At 35.9% G+C, this 25,468-nt stretch overlaps 1 protein-coding gene and 1 long non-coding RNA gene across 2 annotated transcripts; both read left to right on the top strand.

Annotated features, from left to right (window-relative positions):
* The first annotated feature begins 17,177 nt into the window (after positions 1–17,177).
* On the top strand, positions 17,178–21,091 carry LOC144296688 (uncharacterized). Its single transcript, XR_013363693.1, has 4 exons — positions 17,178–17,372; positions 18,693–18,786; positions 19,321–19,397; positions 21,003–21,091. It is a non-coding gene; the product is annotated as an uncharacterized LOC144296688 (long non-coding RNA).
* A 1,087-nt stretch (positions 21,092–22,178) lies between these two features.
* On the top strand, positions 22,179–23,562 carry LOC144297540 (olfactory receptor 9K2). The gene has a single exon (XM_077871818.1). The coding sequence runs from the start codon at positions 22,250–22,252 to the stop codon at positions 23,189–23,191; it is 942 nt and encodes a 313-aa protein (XP_077727944.1). The 5' UTR covers positions 22,179–22,249; the 3' UTR covers positions 23,192–23,562.
* The last annotated feature ends 1,906 nt before the right edge of the window (positions 23,563–25,468 follow it).

Raw genomic sequence — 25,468 nt, 5'->3', positions numbered from 1 at the left:
GCATTGATTATCATTAGCCTGGAAAACACTCTTTTTAGGGTTAGGTTTTACATCTGGATGTCTACCAGCATTAGAATGTCCCTCTGTTGTAGATCTAACAGGTGCAGGTTCCTAAGGACTGCTGGGAGGAGGTAATGGAATGCTGAATACAGCCTAAATTCCTTTGCTTTAGTTTTTAGTCTGGTTGACTTGTATTTCCTGTTTTGTAGCCAGAACAGAAAACAGTATTCCAGGGCATAACCTTGTAAGTGGCATTGCTGGAACCACTTGAAGCGTTTGTGGGAATCTAGGGAAGTTGAAAACCAAGGCAGAACACTTTCAGAGGTGCTAAATCAGGTCTAAAATTCTCTTTTAATTGCCATAAACACTTTCCTTGGTGGTCTTCTATGAAAAGTAGTGACTGATTTATATCTTTCTTGTTCCTTGTGCCATTAAGATGCCAGCAGAACACCCCAGTGTCTTACCAACCTTATGTTGGTTCTCATTGACAAAGTCGTTTTTGTCTAATGACGTATGGATTGTTTATGAAACACTGCTATATCCAAGAGACGTTGGAGACTACATTCTGCGACATAGATATAATAAGTTGTTATTTACAGCTGACTTTAAAATTGTACACAAAAGTCCACATGGAGAAATCTTTTCATAGTGGTATCATCTTGAGAGGCTGAAGAGTGAATTCAATATCTCATACGCTATTAACTTATGTGTACGACATGATTCGTCTTTCTGGATTACAAGTCTTTGAACGTGTACATATATTCATTGTCCTGTAACGTCATGTATTGCATTTTGTCTTTGAATTTTATATAATGTTGACATTTACCTACTATTTAGTGTAACGATGCAGAACTTTGGTGAGGGCGTTTATAATAATATTTTTCATTTTCAGGATGCTACCATTCTCTGACTTCGATAGTTGCAAATGGTAATCAAGCACTGATTCACTAACACAAGTTAAAATGACTGCATTAAGCATCTATGGACAAGCACCCAGAGCTTGCTTCATTGTCTTCCCTTAGGATAGTTTCGACTCCTTATTGTGTTATGTTCAGCCTGGAGAAGCTGAACCCATTAGATATTGTAAAATGTTGTAATGTTGAATTGATATTGGACTGTTATTCTTACTCTTGTATGTTGAATATGAGATGTCACTTTGCCCAATCCCTTGAAAGCAGCATAGGTCATAAATTTAATAAAATTTTGAATGTGGGTAAGCTATTATCTAGAGATCTTGGTGAGGACAAAGCTATTTACTTGTGAAGCCTGGTGAGGGAGGGGAAGAGGGAAGAGATAGGATAAGAAAAAACAAACAAACAAACAAACAACTGTATCTTGGAGGTGAAAACATGAAAAAAGGAAGGAGTTTCAAAGTAATTTCTTAATTATTTCAATTTGGTATTTTTTGTATATTTTTATTGAAGTTCGATTTGCCAACATATAGTATAACACCCAGTGCTCATCCCATCAAGTGCCCCCCTCAGTGCCCGTCACCCAGTCACCCCTACCCCCTGCCCTCCTCCCCTTCTACCACGCCTTGTTCATTTCCCAGAGTTAGGAGTCTTCATGTTCTGTCTCCCTCTCTGACATTTCCCACTCATTTTCTCTCCTTTTCCCCTTTATTCCCTTTCACTGTTTTTTTTTTTTTATATTCCCAAAATGAATGAGACGATATAATGTTTGTCCTTCTCTGATTGACTTACTTCACTCAGCATAATACCCTCCAGTTCCATCCATGTTGAAGAAAATGGTGGGTATTCATCGTTTCTAATGGCTGAGGAATATTCCATTGTATGTATAGACCACAGCTTCTTTGTCCATCATCTGTCGATGGACACTGAGGCTCCTTCCACAGTGTGGCTATTGTGGACATCGCTGCTATAAACACTGGGGGACATGGGTCCCAGCTTTTCACTGCATCTGTATCTTTGGGGTAAATTTTCTAAACAAAAACAAGAACTTTTAAAAATATATTTTATTTATTTATTTGACAGAGGGAGAGCACTAGCAGGGCGAGTGGCAGGCAGATGGAGAAGGAGAAGTAGGCAGATCAGGGAGCCCGAAGGAAGTGAGACTCTATCCAAGGACACCGGGATCATGACCTGAGCTGAAGGCAGACACTTAACCGACAGCCACCCAGGCACCCCCCAAACAAGAATTTTAACCAAAGATGGATTTTCCTATTTGTTCCTTTTATGAAATATGGTTTCTAGACTTTAGAAATAGTCTTCTTCCCTTACTAATGTTTAATAATCGTCCATTTATTCACATTGTTTGGCATTGTGCTGAGTGGCATCAGTTTCTTCAGTTGAATATCTTGTACTTAGGTTTCTTGTGTGGCAACTTACATAAATTAACTTTGGATGACTTAGGTAAAAACTAAATAATTAGGCAGATAAATTTTGTTTGTATCTGGCCAAACTGTGGAAAGAGCTGAGATGTCCATCGACAGATGATGGACAAAGAAGCTGTGGTCTATGTATACAATGGAATATTACTCAGCCATCAGAAAGGATGAATACCCACCATTTACACTGATGTGGGTGGAACTGGAGGGGATTATGTTGAGTGAAGTAGGTCAGTCAGAGAAAGACATATATAGTTTCACTCATATATGGAATATAAGAAACAATATAGAGGATCACAGGGTAAGGGAAGGAAAACTGAACGGAAAGTCATAAGAGAGGAAAAAAAACCATGAGAGACTCTTACCTACAGGAAACAAATAGAAGGTTCCTGGAAGGGATGGAAGTGGGGAGTGGGGGGTGGGTTAAGTGTGTGACGGGCATTAAAAAGGGCCACGTGATGTGATGAGAACTGGGTGTTAAAGGCAACTGATAAATTGATAAACACTTAATCTGAAACTAATGATGTACTAAATGTTGGCTAATTGAATTTAAATTAAAAAAAAGAAAGTAGAAAAGAGACAAAAATTTTCTAAACAGGATCCACACTTGTCTCATGCCACACTATTGGAAATATTTACTTCACAAGAATTCAGCTCTTTGTCTCTCTGTTGATTAATTCTGACACAGGATCTAAATATTTTTTAAAGTCCAAAAAATGTTGAGTATATACTTTTCTTCAGTGTTTGATCACCCAAGAATTAGTTACTGAAATATCTTATAACAGCTGATTAGGAGGATTTCAGTTCACATCTTTAGAGAATATCAAGGCTTTTCCGTGTTCTGGTGGCTCTGTGTAAAGCAACTCAGGTCTAGGAATTGGAGAACTGATGTGATCTGAGTCATGGTGGCTCAAGTCAGGTCTCTCTCTGTCTCCGTCTCTCAGAAGGGGGCCCACTGATCTTATTCCTAGACATCTCATGATTAACTAATCTTAGGTGGAGATTGCTGGACCACATCCATCTACTTTGACTAATAAGCCAGAGCTACTACTATCATGTTATCCAAACCTTCCTTTGCTCCCTCAGTCAAATGTCACAGTTTGAGCTTGGTCACTGCACTATTCCCATTGATATTGGGGGGCCATCTAACTTTAATGTCTCCCACCAACATCCTAAGAGAGAAACATTGCAGATGCTTTGGAAGTTGCTGCTTGCTCCCTCTGTTACTGTGAAGGGAAGATTTTCTAACATCTCAGGGGCACCTAACCAGGGCATATGAGACCAGAACATCTATGGTTAACCCTCCTCAGCATGACTGTCTCCTCCAAAGATTGAATTTAAGATTTCTCAAAGTGTTTCTAGTGTCTCAACTTCTTTAGACCCATCCATTATTAATTCATAGTTTGCACTAATCAATCCAGCAAACTATTAGACTATTTGCATGAACCAGCACATTAATTTTCAAGTTTCTTGTTTGTACAAATTCTACCCACTTTCTCCCTCACCTCCGGTGAAAGAGCCCTCAAAATTCATTCATACCAACATACTTTGCATTTTGCCAGTACATATCCAAAAAAATACTCAAATTTTTAAGTCAGTCTTCCATAAATTCTGCATCCACTTTGGAGCAGTATTTCTCTCTCAGCATGCTGGGTTCTGATTCTAGTAACTGCACTCATGAAAATTAGAAGCAGTATATAAAGGGAATTTAGCTTCCTCCTTCATGAAATGTCCTTAGGAGTCATGGTATTTTAAAACAAGTAGGAAAGAATTCTATCAGGGAAATGAGTGGATTTGTTTCCAATGCAAAGGTGCTTGGGGGAAAAGTGTCGAAAATATCAGGATATTGACATTGTTGTAAGTAACCTAACATGCCCAGATGCCCAGAGTTTATTTGTGTAAAAGATGTCAGAGGTATGAATTGACCGGTTTTGTAGTCAATGAACCAAAAAAGAAAAAAAAAATCATACTCTGAGGTTCAATTTTCTGCAGCTTCATCTCTCAGCTATAAAATATAAGGAGTTATCTTGTATGGTGGCAGAAATTTCCTATATAGAGGTGCAAATTAAAAAATATGAGCTGAATTTTTAAGTTATTAAAAACACTCATACGGTGTTGCAATGTTTTAACCAATCATGCCATAATTTTATCTCATGATGGTGCCTGTATAGTCTTATCACATTCTTGCTTTCACATGATTCCATTTAGCCATTTAATCAATGTCATAAGTTAACAGACAATTCACAAATGATACGGACATCTGGGTTCTATTTCTAATATAAAATGGAGTTTCTTTTTTTAAAAAAAAATATTTTGGGCTAATTTTACCTGATGTGGTTATATTTGTACTCTGAAACCAATTTTAATTTGATGTTCTTGCCTGGGATTTGAATTGGAGAGAATAATGGTAAGAAACCTTAGCAGTTTAAAATGAACACTGTTGGTGACAATGACGGGATCTAATAAATGAAGACCTTTTTGTATCACTGCTTGTGGTGACATTTCACTGTCCTGAAATATTGGTGATTGTGATAAAAGTGTGGTTCCCAATACTGAATAGCCTGGTGGTGGCATTTCTGGCTGTGAGTCTGGATGTCCAGAATTAGTTTCTACTCACTTTCTGAGTCACGTTTTCTACCTTTCTATAAATTTTGTGAATTTCCCCTTATGTATTTATTTTTTTAAACAGCTTTGTTGAGGTGTAGTTGACATAAACACTGGACATATTTAATATATGTAATTTAATGAATTTGGAAATATCCATACACCGGTGAAGCCATCACTATCATCAAGGTAGTAAACATACCCACCACCTCCAACAGTTTCCTCCTGCCCCATTGTTTTTCTGTTCGGTTTGGTTTTGCTTTGATTGCTTGGTTGTTGTTGCTTTTTAAGATTTTATTTATTTATTTGAGGCAGAGAACACAGAACCAGTAGGGAGAGGGGCAGAGGGAGTGGGAGAAGCAGACTCCCCACTGACCAGGAGCCTCCCTCTGTCCCAGGACTCTAAGATCATGACCTGAGACAAAGGTAGACACAACCAACTGAGCCACCCAGGCCCCTGTTGGTTGTCTTAATGGTACGAACAGTTAACATGGGATCTACCGTTTACAAATTTTAAGTGTACCCTAAGAGTCGTAAACTATGGGCACTTGCTCAGTGAAGTAAGCCAGCCACAGAACAAATAACGATTCCACTTGTCGAGGTATCTCAAGCAGTTAGGCTTGCAGAAATAGAGTCAACTGGTGGTTGTTAGAGGCTTGGAGAAAAGCAAATGGTGAGTTGTCCACCAGGTATCGAGCATCAGTTACCCCAGATGAGTCAGTTCTAGAGATCTATACAGCATAACGCCTATAGCCACCGATTCTGTACTGTACGCTTAAAAAATTTAGTACGTCTGATGTTATATGTTCTCCTTACTTCCTTAACCATTCTTTTATTGTTGAGTATTCACTTTATGTTTTTACTACTAATAAATGTCTTTTTGCACACATCCTTATGCACGACCAGATTATTTTTCTATATGAAATACACTCCCCAAAGCAAGATTTAGAACCAAAGTTTTCTGCATTTCGATTTTAGTAGATGTTTCTTAACTATTTTCCATAAATAAATATGTATCATATTGTCATTAGCAATGCACACATTTCTTTGTTTTACATCACCACCAGCACCGGGTGCCGGCAATCTTAATTTTGTCAATCAGATGGGTGAAGAATGCATCGCCCACTGTACTGTTGCACTAGGACACTTGTAATACTTTTGCTCTTATTGTTCTAATATTTGAATGTGTAAATGGGAATCAGAGCATAGATGTACTGTTTTGTTAATTCGGCCAGAAGATATTTGCCATTGCAACACTTGATGGCGAGTTAACCAAGTTGAATTTATTGTAACACTGATTTTTGGACTTCTTTCTTTGAGCAGATTTTATGATTTCTTTTTTTTTTAAGATTTTATTTATTTATTAATGAGAGACACAGAGAGAGAGAGGTAGAGACAGAGGCAGAGGGAGAAGCAGGCTCCTCATGGGGACCCCAGGATCACGCCCTGAGCCAAAGGCAGGTGCTCAATTGCTGAGCCACCCAGGCATCCCAATTTCATGATTTCTGTTTCTGTGTGTCTTCCTTTTTCTTTTCTTTTTTTTTTGAATTGGTTATTTTTAACAGATTATTTTTAGTATTATTCCTAGAAATCTCCACAGGCTCTTTTAACCTACCAAGGGCCAATTACTGATGTTACATAATACTATTCATTCAAATTTATCAATCTATTTAATCCTTTCTTAACTCAGCATTCTTGAGCCATCATATATGCTTTTGGGGAGCATATTCCTGTTTCTGAAATATGCCTTTAATTTTTGTCATAAATATTTTTGAAATATTATACATATTCATTTAAATTTAAGCTTGAGTGAAAGGTAAACATATTCTAAAATTGTTATGCTATGTTAATTCGGGGAAGGAATGAGATGGTAGAGATAATTAATTGCTGTATTTTTTCAGCAAAAATAATACAAAATATAATATCATTTTATTATTTTAATAGAAAATGTGTTTGGCTTTAAACTATGGTTCTCTAAGTATAGTCTAGAAACTCCTGGGAGAACTGAAAAATCAAAACTATTTTATGTTAATAACAAGATATTATATCCCCTTTTACTTTCACTCTTGTACAATGTATAGTAGGTCTTCTTCAGGCAACATAGTGCTTGATATTGCAGCCAACCGAGCGAAGGAGCAGGTGAGAGAATCCAATCTATTATACACCCCCCCCCCCCATCTCCTTTATCTATCCATCAGTCAATGGCCAGTTGGGCTGTTTCCATAGTTTGGCTATTGTATATAATGTTACATAATCATCAGGGTGCCTCTATCCCTTTTTATTAGTATTTTTGTATTCTTTGGGTAAATACTCAGTAGCGCAACTGCTGGATCCTAGGATAGTTCTATTTTTAACTTTTTGAGGGACCTCCATACTGTTTTCCAGAGTGGCTGCACCAGCTTACATTTCCACCAACAATGCAGGAAGTTTCCTCTTTCTTCACATTCTTGCCAACACGTATTGTTTCTTTTGTTGATTTTAGTTAATTTATTTGTTATGCTGGGCGCCATTTGACACTTTAAGATTAGAACCTTTGGCACTGAGCCTTGTATCATGCCTGGATACATGCAAAATTTTTTTTAATTAAAAACAATTCTGTGTGTGATTTTTTGACATCTTAAGTAACTCTGCTGGCTGGGGAGACATCGTTCCTCCTAGGGCTAGCCAATGTCAGAGACAACCAGCCAGGCACATGCCTTTGATAGGCAAACAACCGATCGAAGCCATATGTCCTCCATCAGGCCCTTATCTCCCAAAGAAAATATTCCTCTGCCTTAATCATTCCAGGGCCAGGTACTTGGCAAGTAGGGACCACCATTATAGTTTAGAGCCAGCAGAAATTATGCAAACTAGCCAATCCTAAACCATTTACCCTGCCCTATATGTCTTTCTTATGGAAATGCCAATAAAAACTATGGTCTAAGCTCTCCACTCCTAAACTGATTTGAGGAGAGAGGATCACTGAAGTGATCTAGCAATGAGCCATAGCTGATGGGGTTTCCTGAGTTCCATCTTGGTGTCTTTCCCTGTGACCTCCGAGGCATACGTTAATCCCTACCCCTAACCCCCTCTTCCTGGTATCTGTGAGCAAAATACATCTTCTTCTAAGCTTCTTTGTTTCCTTTTGTGGCTGCACCAACTTTACCATATCCTATCCAACAGGCACATTCTTAGAACAATGAATCTACACAGTCAGCAATCTACACAGTCAGCAAAATATTCCTGGAAATCATTCCACCTAGGATAGCTGGCATTACCACATACACATGTGGCTGAAACATAAAATACACATCACTAAGAATTTTTAAGTGTATCTCAACTGAAAGTCCTGTTACCTGGATCCAAAAATCAATCACCTCTTCATTATCACCTGACACAAAAGGAAATATCAGAGAATGGAGCCCAGCAGTTTCAATCAATTGCAGGTGATGTATTTTGCAAAATTTAAAACACATGACTAGATAAACACATTGGTAGGCCCTCCCACCCCTTAAGTGACTTCAAAGGGGATCATGCAAGTTGGAGGCATTGAATTTGAGCTTCTTCAGCTTCATGATGAATCTGCCTCTGATCATGATAGACCTTCCACCTCATTCATATCTTATTTTATATCTTCTAACAACTTTTTATAGTGTTCTTTAAAAAGTCTTGCACATATTTTTATATTTATTTCTATGTATAACACAATATTTATTATAAAAGGGATGTTTTCTCTATTACATTTTCTAATTGATTATTGGTATAAAGAAACATTATATTGATCATGTTGACCGAGCTCAGAGTCCTCACAACTTCATGCAAGTTTTAATTTTATTTTATAGAATGTGATTGTGGGCAATTATGCCGTGTTAATGGTTTTTAACCTCCCTCCAATCCTTATCTATTTTCCTTATTGCATTAGCCGTAACCTGCAGTGAAATGTTGAAAGGTAGTGTTGGTCAGACATCCTTAAGTTGTCATGACTAAGGGAAATATTTATGAACTTTTACTATGATTTTAGTATAATATTTTTGGAGAAAACCAGAAATTAAAGAACATTCATTCTATTCCGGTGTAGTAATGAATCATATTTCTATATCATCGAGGATAACCATAAGTTCTTGTCCTTTATCAAGTGGATATATCTCATGCTGAATCATCATTACATCTTTACAAAAGGTATGTCTCTTTTGCATAATGTAAGTTTTATAATTAAATGTCTCATTTCTTTAGTACTTTTTCTTTCCAGGCTATTGGTATAATTGGGACTTATTTGTTTTGTCTTTTTTATTACTTAGGGGATATTTTATTTATGAAATGAGTTAAGTATCATTTACTTATTTTCTATTCTCTGCAACTGTTTCTGTGAGATAGGAATGCCTTTATGCTAGGCCGCCCTGCAAAACTTTCTGGATGTGAAGGTAAAGTGAGATCTTTTTAACATTTAAATTTCATCTTTACTAAATTTTGGTATTTTTTGTAGGAAGTTATTCCTTCTTTCCATGTAATATATTGTTCAACATTTTGTATAATAATTAAAATTATCTATTGATTTTGTATTGTTAACAATTTACTTCTTTTCTGAATTCATACTGTGAGAGAGTTGTAATAACTGTTTATGATTCAGATGATTGTTTTATTATTTAGTTTCATTTTAGTATCATTAATTTTCATCAGGTTATTTTTTTCTTGTTATTTTCATTCCTAAACACTTCACAAGTTATATTTTTTCCATTTTAATGTATAAACTATTTGGAGCTTTATTATTAGAAGAGCTCTCCTGCCTACATGAACAAAACTGCCTATTATATGCTTTTATGATATTAATTATATCAATACATTTGTTGTACTAAATATGAGGTTTTAGCATAGGTTTGTAGTCCCATGACTTTGGCTACACTAAAGTGATATATCTGGTATATTTGTCCCAACTATTTATTTTTAATTTTCTATAGTATTTTCTTCATAGAAAAATCTCCTGTCAGTAACATATAGTTGGATTTTGTTTTACATTTTTAGGTACTTTAAATCCAACTCAAAGTGTTTTAAAAATAATTCATATTTTATTTTACGGTGGTTGAAATTTAGCTTTTTATTTATTTACATTTCTATTCTAAAATTTTTAATTATTAAATAGGTAATACATTTTATGTGACAGATATTTAAATATGGTATTGGATTTCATTTTTGTTTGTTACACTGCTCCAGTTTGCCTTTTTGTTGTCAACCAAAGAAAGGGCATCACAGACATTCTTCTTTAAAGAGCCCAACTTAATGAATTGTGTTAGTGAACATAGTTTTCAGAAAATAATACAAACGGACTTGGGGGTTAGCATTCTTTCCTTGATAAGCTCTGCTGCAACCAACCAATCCTAAATGGGTACAACAAGAACTGTTACATATCAATTGTTGGCTTTACTTGTGAGTCTGTTTTTGCTTTTGCCTTTTTAAGTCTTGTCTTTGTTTTCTGTGAGAGAAATTTTAAACTGTTCTCCCTCGTGTATTTACAAAAGTATGAGTAGATTCTCAGTGCATTAACTTGCCTTGACACATTCTTTGACAGTTAATATGATCATTCCCTGAAACATGCCTATATTCGCTTCTAAATTTTCATTTTGCCAGCCTCACAACACAACTTGGTTTAACATCATTTCTGGGTTCCTAGAATCTTGGCTCCATTTCCTTTGGCTAATCTGATGGTTGACTAGTCTCACTGGGCATCAGTGACCAGGAGCTTTCGCTTTCTCAGAGAATCTCATCCTTAGCCACGTCTAATTCCATTTCTTCCATTAGGGACAGAGACATTAGGAATCCCTTTCGTTAATCATTTGGCCATCTTGTCCTTACTGCAAACTTCAGGAAGCGTGGTTTTCTGTTTTATTTCTGTTTTCCTCCTGATCTGAATTAATATATATTTTAAAACTCTTTGTTACTTTTGTTTTTATAGATATCTGGACTTTTCTACTCTTTTGAAAATGCTGAAAGATTGAAATCTGCCCTCATTCAGATGTCAGTCTGCAAGCTTCTAAGAATCCTTCAGGGACTGGAATGCTCACCTTTTCACAACCTGGTCATGCAAACTATTTATGAAGATTGTAGCCTGGTTATAACCATATGGTTGAGAGACTTTCCCTTTGTCACATCCTACTCCTCTGCTACTATTTTAGTTTATTTGTAGACAGAGTCCTTGTAGTACCTTGTCTGGTCTGTCTTTCTTGACCTGTGCTTGAAGCTGTGAAACTCTTGCTAACAGTTATCTGAGTTAATCTAAGACCAGGTTCTTTCCTCTTTAAGGAGGAATTTAATTAGATTTTTATATAACAACAACAACAACAAAAAGATTTTTATACGACAGACTGTATATTTACAGCCCAATATATACATATGGTCACTTTTTGTGGGGGTCACTCTTGGAAGTTAATTTCTTTTTTTTTTTTAAGATTTACTTATTTTTTCATGAAAGAAACACAGGGAGAGAGGCAGAAACATAGGCAGAGGGAGAAGCAGGCTCCCTCTGGGCAACCTGATGTGAGACTTGATCCCTGGACCCTGGGATCACGACCTGAGCTGAAAGTAGATGCTCAACCACTGAGCCACCTAGGCACCCCGGGAGTTACTTTCTTCTTTTTTAAAAAAGAGTTTATTTATTTATTCATGAGAGACTCAGAGAGAGAGAGAGAGAGAGGGGCACAGACACAGGCAGAGGGAGAAGCAGGGTCCATGCAGGGAGCCCGATGTGGGACTTGATCCTGGGACTCCGGGGTCACACCCTGAGCCGAAGGCAGATGTTCAACCGCTGAGCCACCCAGGTGTCCCCAGAATTTAGTTTCTTATAGGAATCTGCCATATTTATCTAATGTAAGAACATCTAATTCAAATAGACTGACCTACATCAAAGAAAATAAGTATTTGTAAATATTTAATGAATTAAAGTTAATTCACTATGCTTGGGAGGACAACGAGATCTCCCTTTTATTCAAACCACTATAATTTATTTTCATTTAAGTTATAAAACTGAATTAATTCCTAGAGAGAGAGGGATAGAAAAACTTGCAATGTTTGTGAGAATGGTCCTTCTCTCCTGGAAGCTGCTACAATAAAACCACAAAACAATGAATGAACCAAACAACAAAAGCAGCAACAACACGGACTATGGCAATTATCTACCCTCTGCTTCTGGTAACCACAAGTCTGATCTCTTTTTTCTACATGTTTCTTTTTCTTTTTTTTAATATTTCACAGAAAGTGACATTATATGGTATTTGTTTTCATTGATTTATATCACTTGGCATAATGTCTTCAAGGTCCATTTATGTTGTTGCAAATGGTAGGATTTCCTCATTATTTTAGATGAATAGTATTGTATATATTGCATGGCTTCTTTATCCACCCACTTATCAATAGACACTTAGGTCGTTTACAATCACTTTCATTGTTTGCAAACAACACTACTATGTGTATGGGGCTGTAGAAATCTTTTTGAGTTAATATTTTCATTTCCTTTGGTTGTACTCCCAATGGAATTTCTGGATAATATGATAGTTCTATTTTTAATTTTTTGAGGATTCTTTATACTATTTTCCATAGTGGTTGTGACAATTGACAATGTCACCAACAGTACACAAGGGTTCCCTTTACTTCACATTCCACATCTACACTAGCATTTGTTATTTCTCTCTCTCTCTCTCTCTTTTTTTTTTTTTTTTTTTTGGATAATGGGCATATAACAGGTGTGTGGTGATATCTCCTTGTGGTTTTAATTTGCATCATCCTAAGGATCAATGATGTTGTGCATCTTTTCATGTACCTGTTTCCCTTTTGTATATCTTTTTTTTGGGGGGAAATGTCTTTCATCTGTCATCTATTTTAAAATTGGGTTATTTATTTTTGCTAACAAGTTGTTTGATTTCTTGACACATTTTGGATATTAATCTCTTATCAGATATATGGTTTGCAAATAATTTTTTTCCACTCTATTGGTTATCACTTCACTTTTTTGATGTTTCCTTTCGCTATGTAAAAGCTCTTTAGGTTATGTAATCCCACTAGTTTATTTTTGATGTTGTTGCTTGTGCTTTAGAGGCCATATCCAAAAATTATTACAAAGACCCTCGTTTAGAAGTTTATTCCTATGTTCTTCTGTATGTTTCAAGTCTTAAATTTAAGTCTTTAACCCATTTCAAGTTAATTTTTATGAGTGGTGTAAGTTATGGGACCAATTTCGGGGATCCCTGGGTGGCTCAGCAGTTTGGCGCCTGCCTTTGGCCCAGGGCGTGATCCTGGAGTCCCGGGATCAAGTTCCATGTTGGGCTCCCTGCATGGAGCCTGCTTCTCCCTCTGCCTGTGTCTCTGCCTCTCTCTCTATGTCTATCATGAATAAATAAAAAATAAAATAAAATCTTTAAAGAAAAAAATGGATATGGGACCAATTTCATTCTTTTATGTGTAAATATCCAATTATCATTTTTCTTTCTTTCTTTCTTTCTTTCTTTCTTTCTTTCTTTCTTTCTTTCTTTCTTTCTTTCTTTCTTTCTTTCTTTCTTTCTTTCTTTCTTTCTTTCTTCTTTCTTTCTTTTTTTCTTTCTTTTTCTTTCTTTCTTTTTCTTTTCTTCTTTCTTTCTTTCTTTCTTTCTTTCTTTCTTTCTTTCTTTCTTTCTTTCTTTCTTTCTTTCTTTCTTCTTTCTTCTTCTTTCTTCAACATAGCACAACTTATTAAACAAAGCATCTTTCTCCATTGAGTATATCTGGCTCTTTGGTCAATTATTAGTTGATTTGGATTTAAATCTGGGTCTTCAATTCTCTTCCATTGTTTTTGTTGTTGGTGGTGGTTTTTACAACAGCACCATACTGTATTCATAACAATAGCTTCATAGTGTATCTTGAAATCAGGAACTGGATACCTCTTTCCCACCTCCTTCAGGATTTCTTTGTTTTTCATGGTTCCATGTAAATTTTAAGTGTTTTTTCTGTTTCTGTAAAGCATGTCACTGAATCTTGATAGGGATTGCATTGAATCTATATGGTTTTTGATAGTATCAGTACCTTAATAATATTAATTCTTCCAATCCCTGAACATGGGTTAGCTTTCCATTTATTTGTGTCTTCTTTAATTTTTGAAATATATATCTTGTGGTTTTCAGCAGAGATCTTTTACCTCCTTAAATTTATTTCTAAATATTTGATTGTTTTTGATGTGTCATAAATTATACCAATTCTTTATTTCTTTTTTAGAAAATTATTTGCTAACACATAGAAATGCTATTGATTTTTGCATGTTAATTTTGTATTCTGCAACTTTACTGAATTGTTTAGATATAACAGGCTTTTGGTTGAAGCTTTTGGATTTTCTAAATATAAAATCATGTTTCCTGCAAATAGAAAAAGTGTTATCTTTTCCTTTCCAATTCTGATACCTTTTATTTATTTTTCTTGCCTTATCACTCTAGTGAGTACCATATTGAATAAGAATAGTGAGAGAGGACACTCTTGTGTTGTTACCAATCTTAGAGGAAAAGTTTTCAACCTTTTATCATTGATGATGATGTGGGTTTGTCATATATGGACTTTATTTTGTTGACATATGTTCCTTTGTGACTAATAGGGCAACAGTTTGTATCATGAATAGATGTTGAGTTTTGTCAAATGATTTTTCTGTGTCTATTAATATGATTATAGGATTATTTCTTTTGGTTAATGTACTGTTTCACTTTGGTTGATTTGCATATGTTGAACCACTCATGCATAAACAAAGATAAATCACTTGATCCTGATGAACAATCCTTTTAATGTGCTGATGAATTGTATTTGCTAGCATTTTATTGAGAAGTTTTGCATCTATATTTATCATGGATATTGACCTATAGTTTTCTACTAGTGTACTTCTGTGGTTTTGGCATCAGGATAATCTCATCATTGTAAATAAGTTTGAGAGTGTTATTCCTTTTTGATTTTAATATTATATTTTTATCATATGTATTATATATAGCATTATAGCCAATGAAATAAGAAAATAAATACATAAGGGGGAAGGATAATTATTATTTTAAGTTAAAACTATCTTCTCAATAAGAAATTTGTGTATGCATTAAGATGGCTGAATCTTAATTTGATATTAATATTTGAAATGAATACCAAATTGGGTTTAAACTTCTAGTTTTTTTTTTTAAACTTCTAGTTTTATGTGGTGTTGAGTTATCCCCTGCAACATGAAAATATTATTTTGCCATATATTTATTACTTGTCTTTTTACGTATGTAATAGTTTTATGAAAATTAATTAAAATCTTGCATCAATCTTTGTACATGACCATGTTTCTACTGATCATGAATGTTACACAATCAATGAAATATAATTACATTAAATATATTTACCTGTACATAATTTTAGGAAGATTGAGCTTTTCTTTTTGACTTGACAATTAACTATATTGTGGACTTACAAACGAGGGCACTGAAATAACTGTGGTAAACTAATTAAACAGAGGGAGCACGGCAATCATAAATAATTATTTGTAGCATAATTTCACACTCATTACTACCATGTTATCATGAATTACAAAGAAAGGAAGCAACCATATTAAAAACTCAAAAAAAATTTAGAGTACAAAATACCCTATTAAGGGTATGTTTTAAAAAATTTTTAAAAAGATTTTTATCTATTTATTTGAGATGGAGAGACAAAGATAGAGTATGAACAGGGAGGAGAAGGAGAAGCAGACTCCCAGCCAAGCAGGGAGCCTGATGCAGGGAGAAAAAATAAATTGAGCCAGATTTATAGGTTGTGCTTCATGTGACACAAGCACTGGCTGGAAATGGACTACTATGGCAGCATCCTAGTCCAACTCAAAGTTATTTCCTAATGACACTTGTAAGGAAGATATTATTAACAGACATACCATTTCCACCTGCATAGTTATTTTCTTGTCTGGAATATAGTGTGGGACACATATTTACTCTGATTTAGGGCCAGTGGACTAGTGGTTTACGTCGATAACCAGGAACTTGAATGCAGCAAGAGTGAAGGATTACTGACCCCGTGGTCTGTTAGTAGATGAAAGGACTTCCCTGAATGGTAAAAGGAATTGAGAATATTAATTTCTCACAAGACTACTGAGTAATTCATATCAAATATGGATCAGGTTATCAGTAACCTGGTAAAGGCAATGACCCATTATCTTCCAGATTCTTTACCATCTACTTTATCACGGGTTCTCAGCAATAATATAGTCATGGTAGTAGAGCTAGGGTTCACAACATGGATTGCTTAATGTGGTTGCCCTGGTAATTACCTTCAGTAAGTGCACAATTTCCTGATGATGGTCATCAAAAATATACGGAGAAAAACAAAATGTTCATTGATGGATGGAAGGACCATGTGACATATACATCCAGTGGAACATTATTTGGCATAAAAAATGCAGGAAATTCTGCCACAGTGACAACGTGGATGAACCTGGAGACCATTACAGTAAGTGAAAAATGCCAATCACAGCAAATACTCTATAATTCCAATTCTAGAAGGTATCTCAAGAAACCAAGCTCAAAGAAAAGACAAGAGGCCAAGCTCATAGAAGCAGAGAGTAGAATGGTGATTGCTTGGGGCTGAGAAGAGAAGAAAATGAGGAATTGCTATTCAAAGGGCTTCAACCTATTTAAATTACTCAAGTTGAACATACTCTAGAGATGCTGTATAACACTGTGCAGAGCTACCATGCCCTATTGCACACAAAAATTCCTTGAAAGGGTAGGTCTCATGGTAAGTATTCTTCCTACAACAAAAAATGTAAATATCATAACCTGGGGCTACCAGCCAGTCATCATGCTTCAGTTTGAACACTGGTTTTTCCATCAAGGATGGGTAGTCATTTGCCCAGGCTCTGTTCTAGTTGTTATTTTGTACTTTTTGCCCAATTGCTTCTATTAATACCACTGTATCAGGACTCAACAAATGCCTTATTCACTATTATACCACATTGTAGGACAGCTTTAGGGCAATGCACTCACTTTACGAGAACAGAAGTTAGGCAGGGCATTCATTCTTATGGAATTCAGTGGAATCATCATGTGCCTCATCAAGCAGAATCAAGTGAACTTATGGAATGGTGGAATCACTTATAGGGGATTCAGTTGTTGGACCAACTGGCTCTTAGCACTTTATATAGTTGGGTTGTTGTCTCCAGGATATGATCTGTACTCTGTGTTAGCAAACAATATATGAGGCCATTTATGCCATAATCAGACTATTGGCCCAAGTACCTTGGGTCAAAAAAGCAGTATCAGCTACCACACTAAAACCTGCTTACTCACCCTTTTCCCCCCTTGCTGTTTCTTTGACATTATGCTTTTCTGAATTAGTATACTTACTGCTCAACAGAGAGAACATTTTACTGGGAGACATAGCAATTGCTCCTGTCCCCTGGGTATTCATTTCACTGAACCAACAGGTAAACAAAATGCTTTGTATTCTTTTGGGTAACTCTTAGTGATTTAGCAAAAGATATTAATGGAAAGGAAGGGGGGGGGAGTGTGTAGCAGTAACCCAGGGAATTTTCCAGGATGCCTCCAGCACCATCGTGTTTGATGGTAAATATTAATGAACAAGTAGAGCGGTTCAACATGGCAAGACCACAACAGTCCCATCAGTGGACTTCATCAGTGGACTTTGAAGGACCCCATCAGTAAGTAGCTTATGGATTCTGAGTTTATTGTTGAGAACAAGGGGAATATGGAAAGAAAATATCAACTATTGTCTTTGATAGGATGCATATGTGAGGATTTAGAAGCTACCATTATTTCCTTCCTCTTTACCATTACTATAGTACATAAAATGTATTTATGACAGTTACTCAATGATGTAATTTTTATCATACACAAATTAAGATTTTTTTGGACTGATATAGAACAATTTAAAAAATTATTTGAAATTTATACAGTGACTGTTGAGATATTACTTAGTACCTGACACCTCAACAAACAATTTTCAGGTAATTAAGATTACAAGGTGAAGCTAATGTAGATTAAGTTAATCATTATTTAACCTCTACTTTAAGTAATTAGAGGGCATTTGCAGGGTTAATTTATCCCATACGATCCCCATACTATTGTACTTAAAAAAATATATTTATTTATTTGACAGAATGAGAGAGAAAGAACACATGCAGGGAGAGGGGTAGAGGGAGAGGGAGAACGAGACTCCCTGTGAATCAGGAGGCAGACCTGGGGCTCCATCCCAGGAACCTGGGATCCTGAGCTGAGCCAAAGGCAGATGCTTGAATGACTGAGTCACCCTGGGGCCCCTTTTATTGTACTTCTAATTATCAATTATCATTGAAAAAATATAGCTAAAGGATAAATATGGAGAGTTTTAAGTGAAAATGAATGAATTTTATGACTAGGAATAAAAATTTCTCTAAAAATATGTCTCATAACATAATATTTTCTTTCATATCTGTGTCAGTTAGCCTACCACATGGTTTGCTGTAATAATAAATGGAAATGTTTCTTTTTCAGTGGAGAAATTAAGACTAAAAGATCATTTTGGTCCCTCTCAAAGGACTCACACAACAAGAAAAGTAAAAAAATAAACTGTTGTATTTTGACTCCTAGTAAGTTTAAGCTCTTCATTTTCCTTTCTTTTTCTTTCTCTTTCTCTTTCTCTTTCCTTTTCCTTTTCCTTTTTCCTTCCTTCCTTCCTTCCTTCCTTCCTTCCTTCCTTCCTTCCCTCCTTCCTTCTTTTCTTCCTTCCTATCCCCCCCCAATACTAGAGCCTCTGTGATCCTCAGGAGCTTGGCTTAGAGCCTGGGTACCTTAGTAACTTATTGATGCTTCCTTCTCTCCCAGAGGACTATGTCCCAGAAGGTAAGAGAAACCTCAATGCTGTAATTATTTCAAAAAGTTACACCATTATGGCAAAACCAAAGCCAGTATGGATGACTGCTGCTGATATTCTGGTGGATTCTCTGAGATTCCAGATGGCTCAGGACCTCTATCTCCATATCCAAGACAATCCACTTTACCTCTTTAAAAGCATTCAGCATCCAAGAATGCAGGACAAAGAATATCCTGCCGGTTGATTCCTCACGTTCCCTTTGTATACAATTCCTGGAACTGTTTCAGTATTAGCAAAGCACATTGGAAAAATTCACCTTGTGCCTCTTCCACAAAGGACTATATATCATTTTTCAAGAAATCAATTACCTAAGGAAAGTGTAGTTGTCTAAATAGAGCAACAGGGGAAATTAGTCCAGTTTCTCTATGGGAAGAACTAAAACTGGAATGATAAACATGGATTTGGAGTTTTTTTGGGGGGGAGGGATTCATTTTATCTTGACATAAAAGTTGTTTAGTACTTGTAGCATGGTCATTGATTGACTTTATGTTTGCCATCTCTAGAATTAAAACAATAAGAACAGGAAAACATTGGGATTCTGCTGCTTCATTTTCAGAATCTGACAAAATATCAATATAAGGTAAGAGTAAATCTTGAAACGTGAGTTTTACAAATAATTATTCATCAACTGACTATTTGTTTATTGGCTGCTTGCTCTAGGAGAGACTCTTTTCTAGGTATAAATGTCTTTGGGCATAAACTTTTTAACATTAGAACAAGTTTGATAAGAATAAATCTGGATAGTTAAAATGTTCTACAATCTTATCCCTGGAGGAGATTAGAAGAAGACAAATAGAATATACTTAAGAAACATTTCATGACTACCTCAGGGTGTCTTTTCACCTTCTGAGTAAGTATTTTATGCCTCTTCAGATGTCAAGTATTATCTATTTAAAATTTTGCTCTTTTATGTTACAATGATTTGTATATTTAAGTTTTTTTTTCTATATTTAAGTTTTGATGGAACTGGTGATTAATGAAAGTATAACAGTAAGACACCATGCCACTTCTCTGTCAGCCATCTCTTTCTTGGGCAAGATATTACACTTCTCTCAGATTTCCTTATTCTTTTTAATCTTTTAACAATTTCTCTGATTTCTTCTCTCAACTTAGAATGGTTTATCCAAAAAATAATATCTCAATACTCATATTATTAATTTTCAACCAAATTGGTGCTTACTATTTTGGTGTGCATCATAGAGTGAGCACAGAAAGTTAAGATAAAAATAATAACAGTTAATATCTGCCAAGTACTTATCCTGTCATAAATGGTACTAAGTTATTTACATGCATTGTCTAAATATTTACCTCCAAGAAAACTTTGGGAGGTATATTGTTTTTGTGCCTGGTTTATGTGAGGATACAGTGGTATAGTACCTCGCCAGAAGTTCCATCGGTAACTTAAGTACTGTAAGTAGGTTATATAGAGGATATAGGCAAGTTACATAAGTCACTTAGTCCGAGATCCCAGTTAGTAAGTGTGAAAAGTAGCCCTGGATGTTCCTATACTTATACCTAAAGCTCTGCTAACCATCTGAGTGTTTCCAAGTCTTCAAGTTTTTCTGATTTTGGTTGTTCGATTACATTCACCATATATATCTGTGTAATAGATGTTGATTAATTGCCTTCTGCCAGACACAGAAGGTTGTTGTGCTGGCGTATATGAAGACAAGTTGAAATTTTGATCTTAAGGAAGAACTCATTCATATTTATTAGGAATATGAAAATATGATGATAATAGCTACTATCATTGGGAACATGATTATGCAGAAGTGTTTTAATCTAGGTTGAGAGATTGGAGAATTTATTTTGGGGATAAGAAACTTTAATTGAACTCAAGTACAAAAAGAGGTAAATCAGGTAAAGGAATCAAAACAGATTATTATAAAAGGTGGTAATCTGCAGTGATTAAGAATGCATGGATACTGGAACCAGGTTTTCTTTCTTTTTTTTTTTTTTTTTGTCTACAAAGGCCAATTCTGACCTTGTAGGTAGCTAATGAACAGACTTCATTTCTTTGTATCTTAGTTTCCCCACATGTAAACTAGGAAATTGAATAGTACACACCTTAGAGTATGGTTGTATGGATTAAAAGAGCTACTATAAATGCATTTAGAAAAGTGGCTGGCATATAAAAAGTGCATTATTATTATTATTATTATTATTATTATTATTATTATTGCAGAACCATGCATATAGAGACTGAGAGGACAGAGTGACCCTATTTTAACACAATCAGTTCAAATCCTTCCTTGAGCTGTCTAGGAAATGAGGTATGAATGTGTGAAAATCATATTCTGGACAAATAAGAATGTAATCAACAATCCTTCATGTATATTTTGTGTTAGTATCTCTTTCTTTCTTTCTTTCTTTCTTTCTTTCTTCTTTCTTTCTTTTCTTTCTTTCTTTCTTTCTTTCTTTCTTTCTCTCTTCTTTCTTTCTCTCTTCTTTCTTTCTCTCTTCTTTCTTTCTTTCTTTCTTTCTTTCTTTCTTTCTTTCTTTCTTCTTTCTTTCTTTCTTTCTTTCTTTCTTTCTTCTTTCTTCTTTTTCCTTTCTTTCTTTCTTTTTTCTTCTTTCTTCTTTTCTTTCTTTCTTTTTCTTATTTTTTCTTTATTCTTCTTATTTTTTTCTTTCTTCTTTCTCTTTCTTCTTTTCTCAGTATCTTTTCTAAAGTAACTCCTCCATCCAGACTACTTATAGACCTTTTTAAAAAAAACTATGAGCTTCAGGCTGTGGAAATGCAGGGAAATGATCATTATAAAGGGGTTTTAGAGGCCTACCTAGGAGAGAAATCCCAGCATTTGAACTGTAATAATGTTTGTGTTTATTTGTGCACAACTTTGATCTTAGAGAGTAAATAAAGTTACATCAAAATTCAAAATTTCCAATACCTACAAAAAGTAAGTATGTTTCTCTTAGGTCATTTTAAAATTCAGTCACTTTCTTTATATATGTTGGTATGTAATGTAGCTTAAGGATTCAAAGTTAGGTTATCCTAAAACAGGCTACTGAATTCCCTATCTTCAGACACAGGTATTGTAATTCCTTCCCAAATGTCATCTGCTAAATTGTTTGTGCTCCCTTCTGATCACTTCTTCATGACAATGAATATATTGCAGAAATCATGAGTCAGAAACATACACAGAAGTAATACCTGCAGATATGAAAGGCATTTGGGTGGAAAGCAGTTGCATTAGATTCAGAGGACAAAATCTGATTCTCCTACTTATAGAGAGAGGGACATAAAGCTAACCTTTTGATTCATCATCAGTAGCAATGGCTTAAGTTTAAGTCACAGTAGTTTTATGAAGTTACAATGAGTGATGACTAGAATACATTCATAAGTCATAATTCTGTAATGAGTATTTGTAGCTGGCTCAAAGCCCAGGTTCATTTGTGTATTTCTCCCCGTGCATCTCGCAGGTTTTTGCCATGGGTGACAGGGGAACAAGCAATGGCTCAGAAGTGACTGACTTCATTCTTGTAGGCTTCAGGGTCCGCCCCGAGCTCTACATTCTCCTCTTCCTGCTCTTCCTGCTTGTGTATGCCATGATCCTGCTGGGGAATGTTGGGATGGTGGCCGTTATCCTGACTGATCCCAGGCTGAACACACCGATGTATTTCTTCCTGGGCAACCTCTCCTTCATTGACCTCTTCTACTCCTCTGTAATTGCCCCCAAGGCTATGATCAACTTCTGGTCTGAGAGCAAGTCCATCTCCTTTGCAGGCTGTGCAACCCAGCTCTTTCTCTTTGCCCTCTTCATTGTGGCTGAGGGGTTTCTCCTGGCTGCCATGGCTTATGACCGCTTCATTGCCATCTGCAACCCACTCCTCTACTCCGTCCAGATGTCAACGCGTCTCTGCATTCAGTTGGTGGCTGGTTCCTATTTTTGTGGCTGCATCAGCTCGGTTCTTCAGACAAGCTTGACATTTACTTTGTCTTTTTGTGCTTCCCGGGCCATTGACCACTTTTACTGTGACACTCGTCCACTTCAGAGGATATCTTGTTCTGATCTGTTCATCAACAGGATAATTTCTTTCTCTTTATCTGCCATCATTATTTTGCCTACTATCATAGTTATTCTTATTTCTTACTTGTATATTGTGTCCACAGTTCTAAAGATAAGATCCACTGAGGGACGTAAGAAAGCCTTCTCCACTTGCAGCTCTCACCTAGGAGTCGTGAGTGTCCTGTATGGTGCTGTCTTTTTTATGTATCTCACTCCTGACAGATTTCCTGAGCTGAGTAAAGTGGCTTCTTTATGTTATACGTTAGTCACTCCCATGTTGAATCCTTTGATTTACTCCCTGAGAAACAAAGATGTTAAAGAAGCTCTAAAAAAACTTCTTGAGAAGAAAAATACAATTGTTTGATTTTTCTTTCCCACTGTTGATTTTATGTCTATTTACTGTCATACTTCTTGTGGCTATTTTTGAAAGTTATTCTCCTGAATATCATAGCAATGTTATCAGAACTTTTTCCAGGTGAGGTACCTAGAATATTGTTTATTCTAGTCATCCTGGATATTGGAGATGTCCAGGATATTAGAGAATCATTTTTCAATATGAACTTACACTATATCAAATATGATTTTGTTTCACCATTGTTAATTCTGAATGTCCTGGATATTGGAGATATCCTGGATATTTGGGAAACATTTTTGAAGTTGAATCTTCACACTATCTCACATATGATTTTGTTTCACAGAATTGATTTCTATTTATTTTCATGGCTTACTGCTGAACCTGACTTTTATATGTTATTATGCTGCATAAACAATATTTTGTGTTGTATTTGTCTTAGAATCACTCTTGGCACTATACACAATCACTAATAATTGAAAATCATGCCCCATTTCTTTTTTTTCTTCTTTTTATTTGAGGGGGAGAGAAAGAGAAAAAGTGAGAGTATGTTGGGTGGGAGGAGGGAGAAAATTTCGATCAGACTCCTCGCTGAGCACAGTGTGACATGTGGTTCGGTCACATGATGCATAATTCATGAGATCATGACCTGATCCCAATCCAAGCATGATATGTTTAACTGACTGAGCCCCTCAGAGGACCCAATGCCCAACTTATTTTTTTTAAACAGTGTTTTCCAATTTGCTAAGTTTTCAGCATGTTGAATTGAATTTTCATTTTGTTTTTTTTAATAATAAATTTATTTTTTTTGGTGTTCAATTTGCCAACATACAGATTAACACCCAGTGCTCATCCCGTCAAGTGCCCCCCTCAGTGCCCATCACCCATTCACCCCCACCCCCCACCATCCTCCCCTTCTACCACCCCTAGTTCGTTTTCCAGAGTTAAGAGTCTTCATGTTCTGTCTCCCTTTCTGATATTTCCTACCTATTTCTTCTCCCTTCCCTTCTATTCCTTTTCACTATTATTTATATTCCCCACAAGTAGGATTTATTCCCAGGACACAGGGCTGGTTCAACACTCGTAAAACAATCAATGTGATTCATCATATCAGCAAGAGAAAAACCAGGAACCATATGATCCTCTCATTAGATGCAGAGAAAGCATTTGACATAATACAGCATCCATTCCTGATCAAAACTCTCCAGAGTGTAGGGATAGAGGGAACATTCCTCAGCATCTTCAAAGCCATCTACTAAAAGCCCACAGCAAATACAATTCTCAATGGGGAAGCACTGGGAGCCTTTCCCCTAAGATCAGGAACAAGACAGGGATGTCCACTCTCACCACTGCTATTCAACATAGTACTACAAGTCCTAGCCTCAGCAATCAGACATCAAAAAGACATTAAAGGCATTCAAATTGGCAAAGAAGAAGTCAAACTCTCCCTCTTCGCCGATGACATGATACTCTACATAGAAAACCCAAAAGCCTCCACCCCAAGAGTGCTAGAACTCATACAGCAATTTGGTAGCATTGCAGGATACAAAATCAATGCCCTGAAGTCAGGGGCATTTCTACACACTGACAATGAGATTGAAGAAAGAGAAATTAAGGAGTCAATCCCATTGACAATTGCACCCAAAAGCATAAGATACCTAGGAATAAACCTAACCAAAGAGGTAAAGGATCTATACCCTAAAAACTATAGAACACTTCTGAAAGAAATTGAGGAAGACACAAAGAGATGGAAAAATATTCCATGCTCATGGATTGGCAGAATTAATATTGTGAAAATGTCAACGTTACCCAGGGCAATTTACATGTTTAATGCAATCCTTATCAAAACACCATGGACTTTCTTCAGAGAGTTAGAACAAATTATTTTAAGGTTTGTGTGGAATCAGAAAAGACCCTGAATAGCCAGGGGAATTTTAAAAAAGAAAACGATAGCTGGGGGGCATCACAATGCCAGATTTCAGGTTGTACTACAAAGCTGTGGTCATCAAGACAATGTGGTACTGGCACAAAAACAGATACATAGGTCAATGGAACAGAATAGAGAATCCAGAAGTGGACCCTCAACTTTATGGCCAACTAATATTCGATAGAGGAGGAAAGACTATCCACTGGAAGAAAGACAGTCTCTTCAATCAATGGTGCTGGGAAAATTGGACATCCACCTGCAAAAGAATGAAACTAGACCACTCTCTTGCACCAGACACAAAGATAAACTCAAAATGGATGAAAGATCTAAATGTGAGACAAGATTCCATCAAAATCCTAGAG

This window comes from Canis aureus, chromosome 25, assembly GCF_053574225.1.
Source record: "Canis aureus isolate CA01 chromosome 25, VMU_Caureus_v.1.0, whole genome shotgun sequence".
Taxonomy (NCBI): Eukaryota; Metazoa; Chordata; class Mammalia; order Carnivora; family Canidae; genus Canis; species Canis aureus.
This window is presented reverse-complemented; position numbering and strand designations above follow the sequence as displayed.

Coding starts and splice junctions, on each gene's coding strand:
- LOC144297540 (XM_077871818.1), top strand. CDS start 22,250: ATGGGTGACAGGGGAACAAGCAATGGCTCAGAAGTGACTGACTTCATT.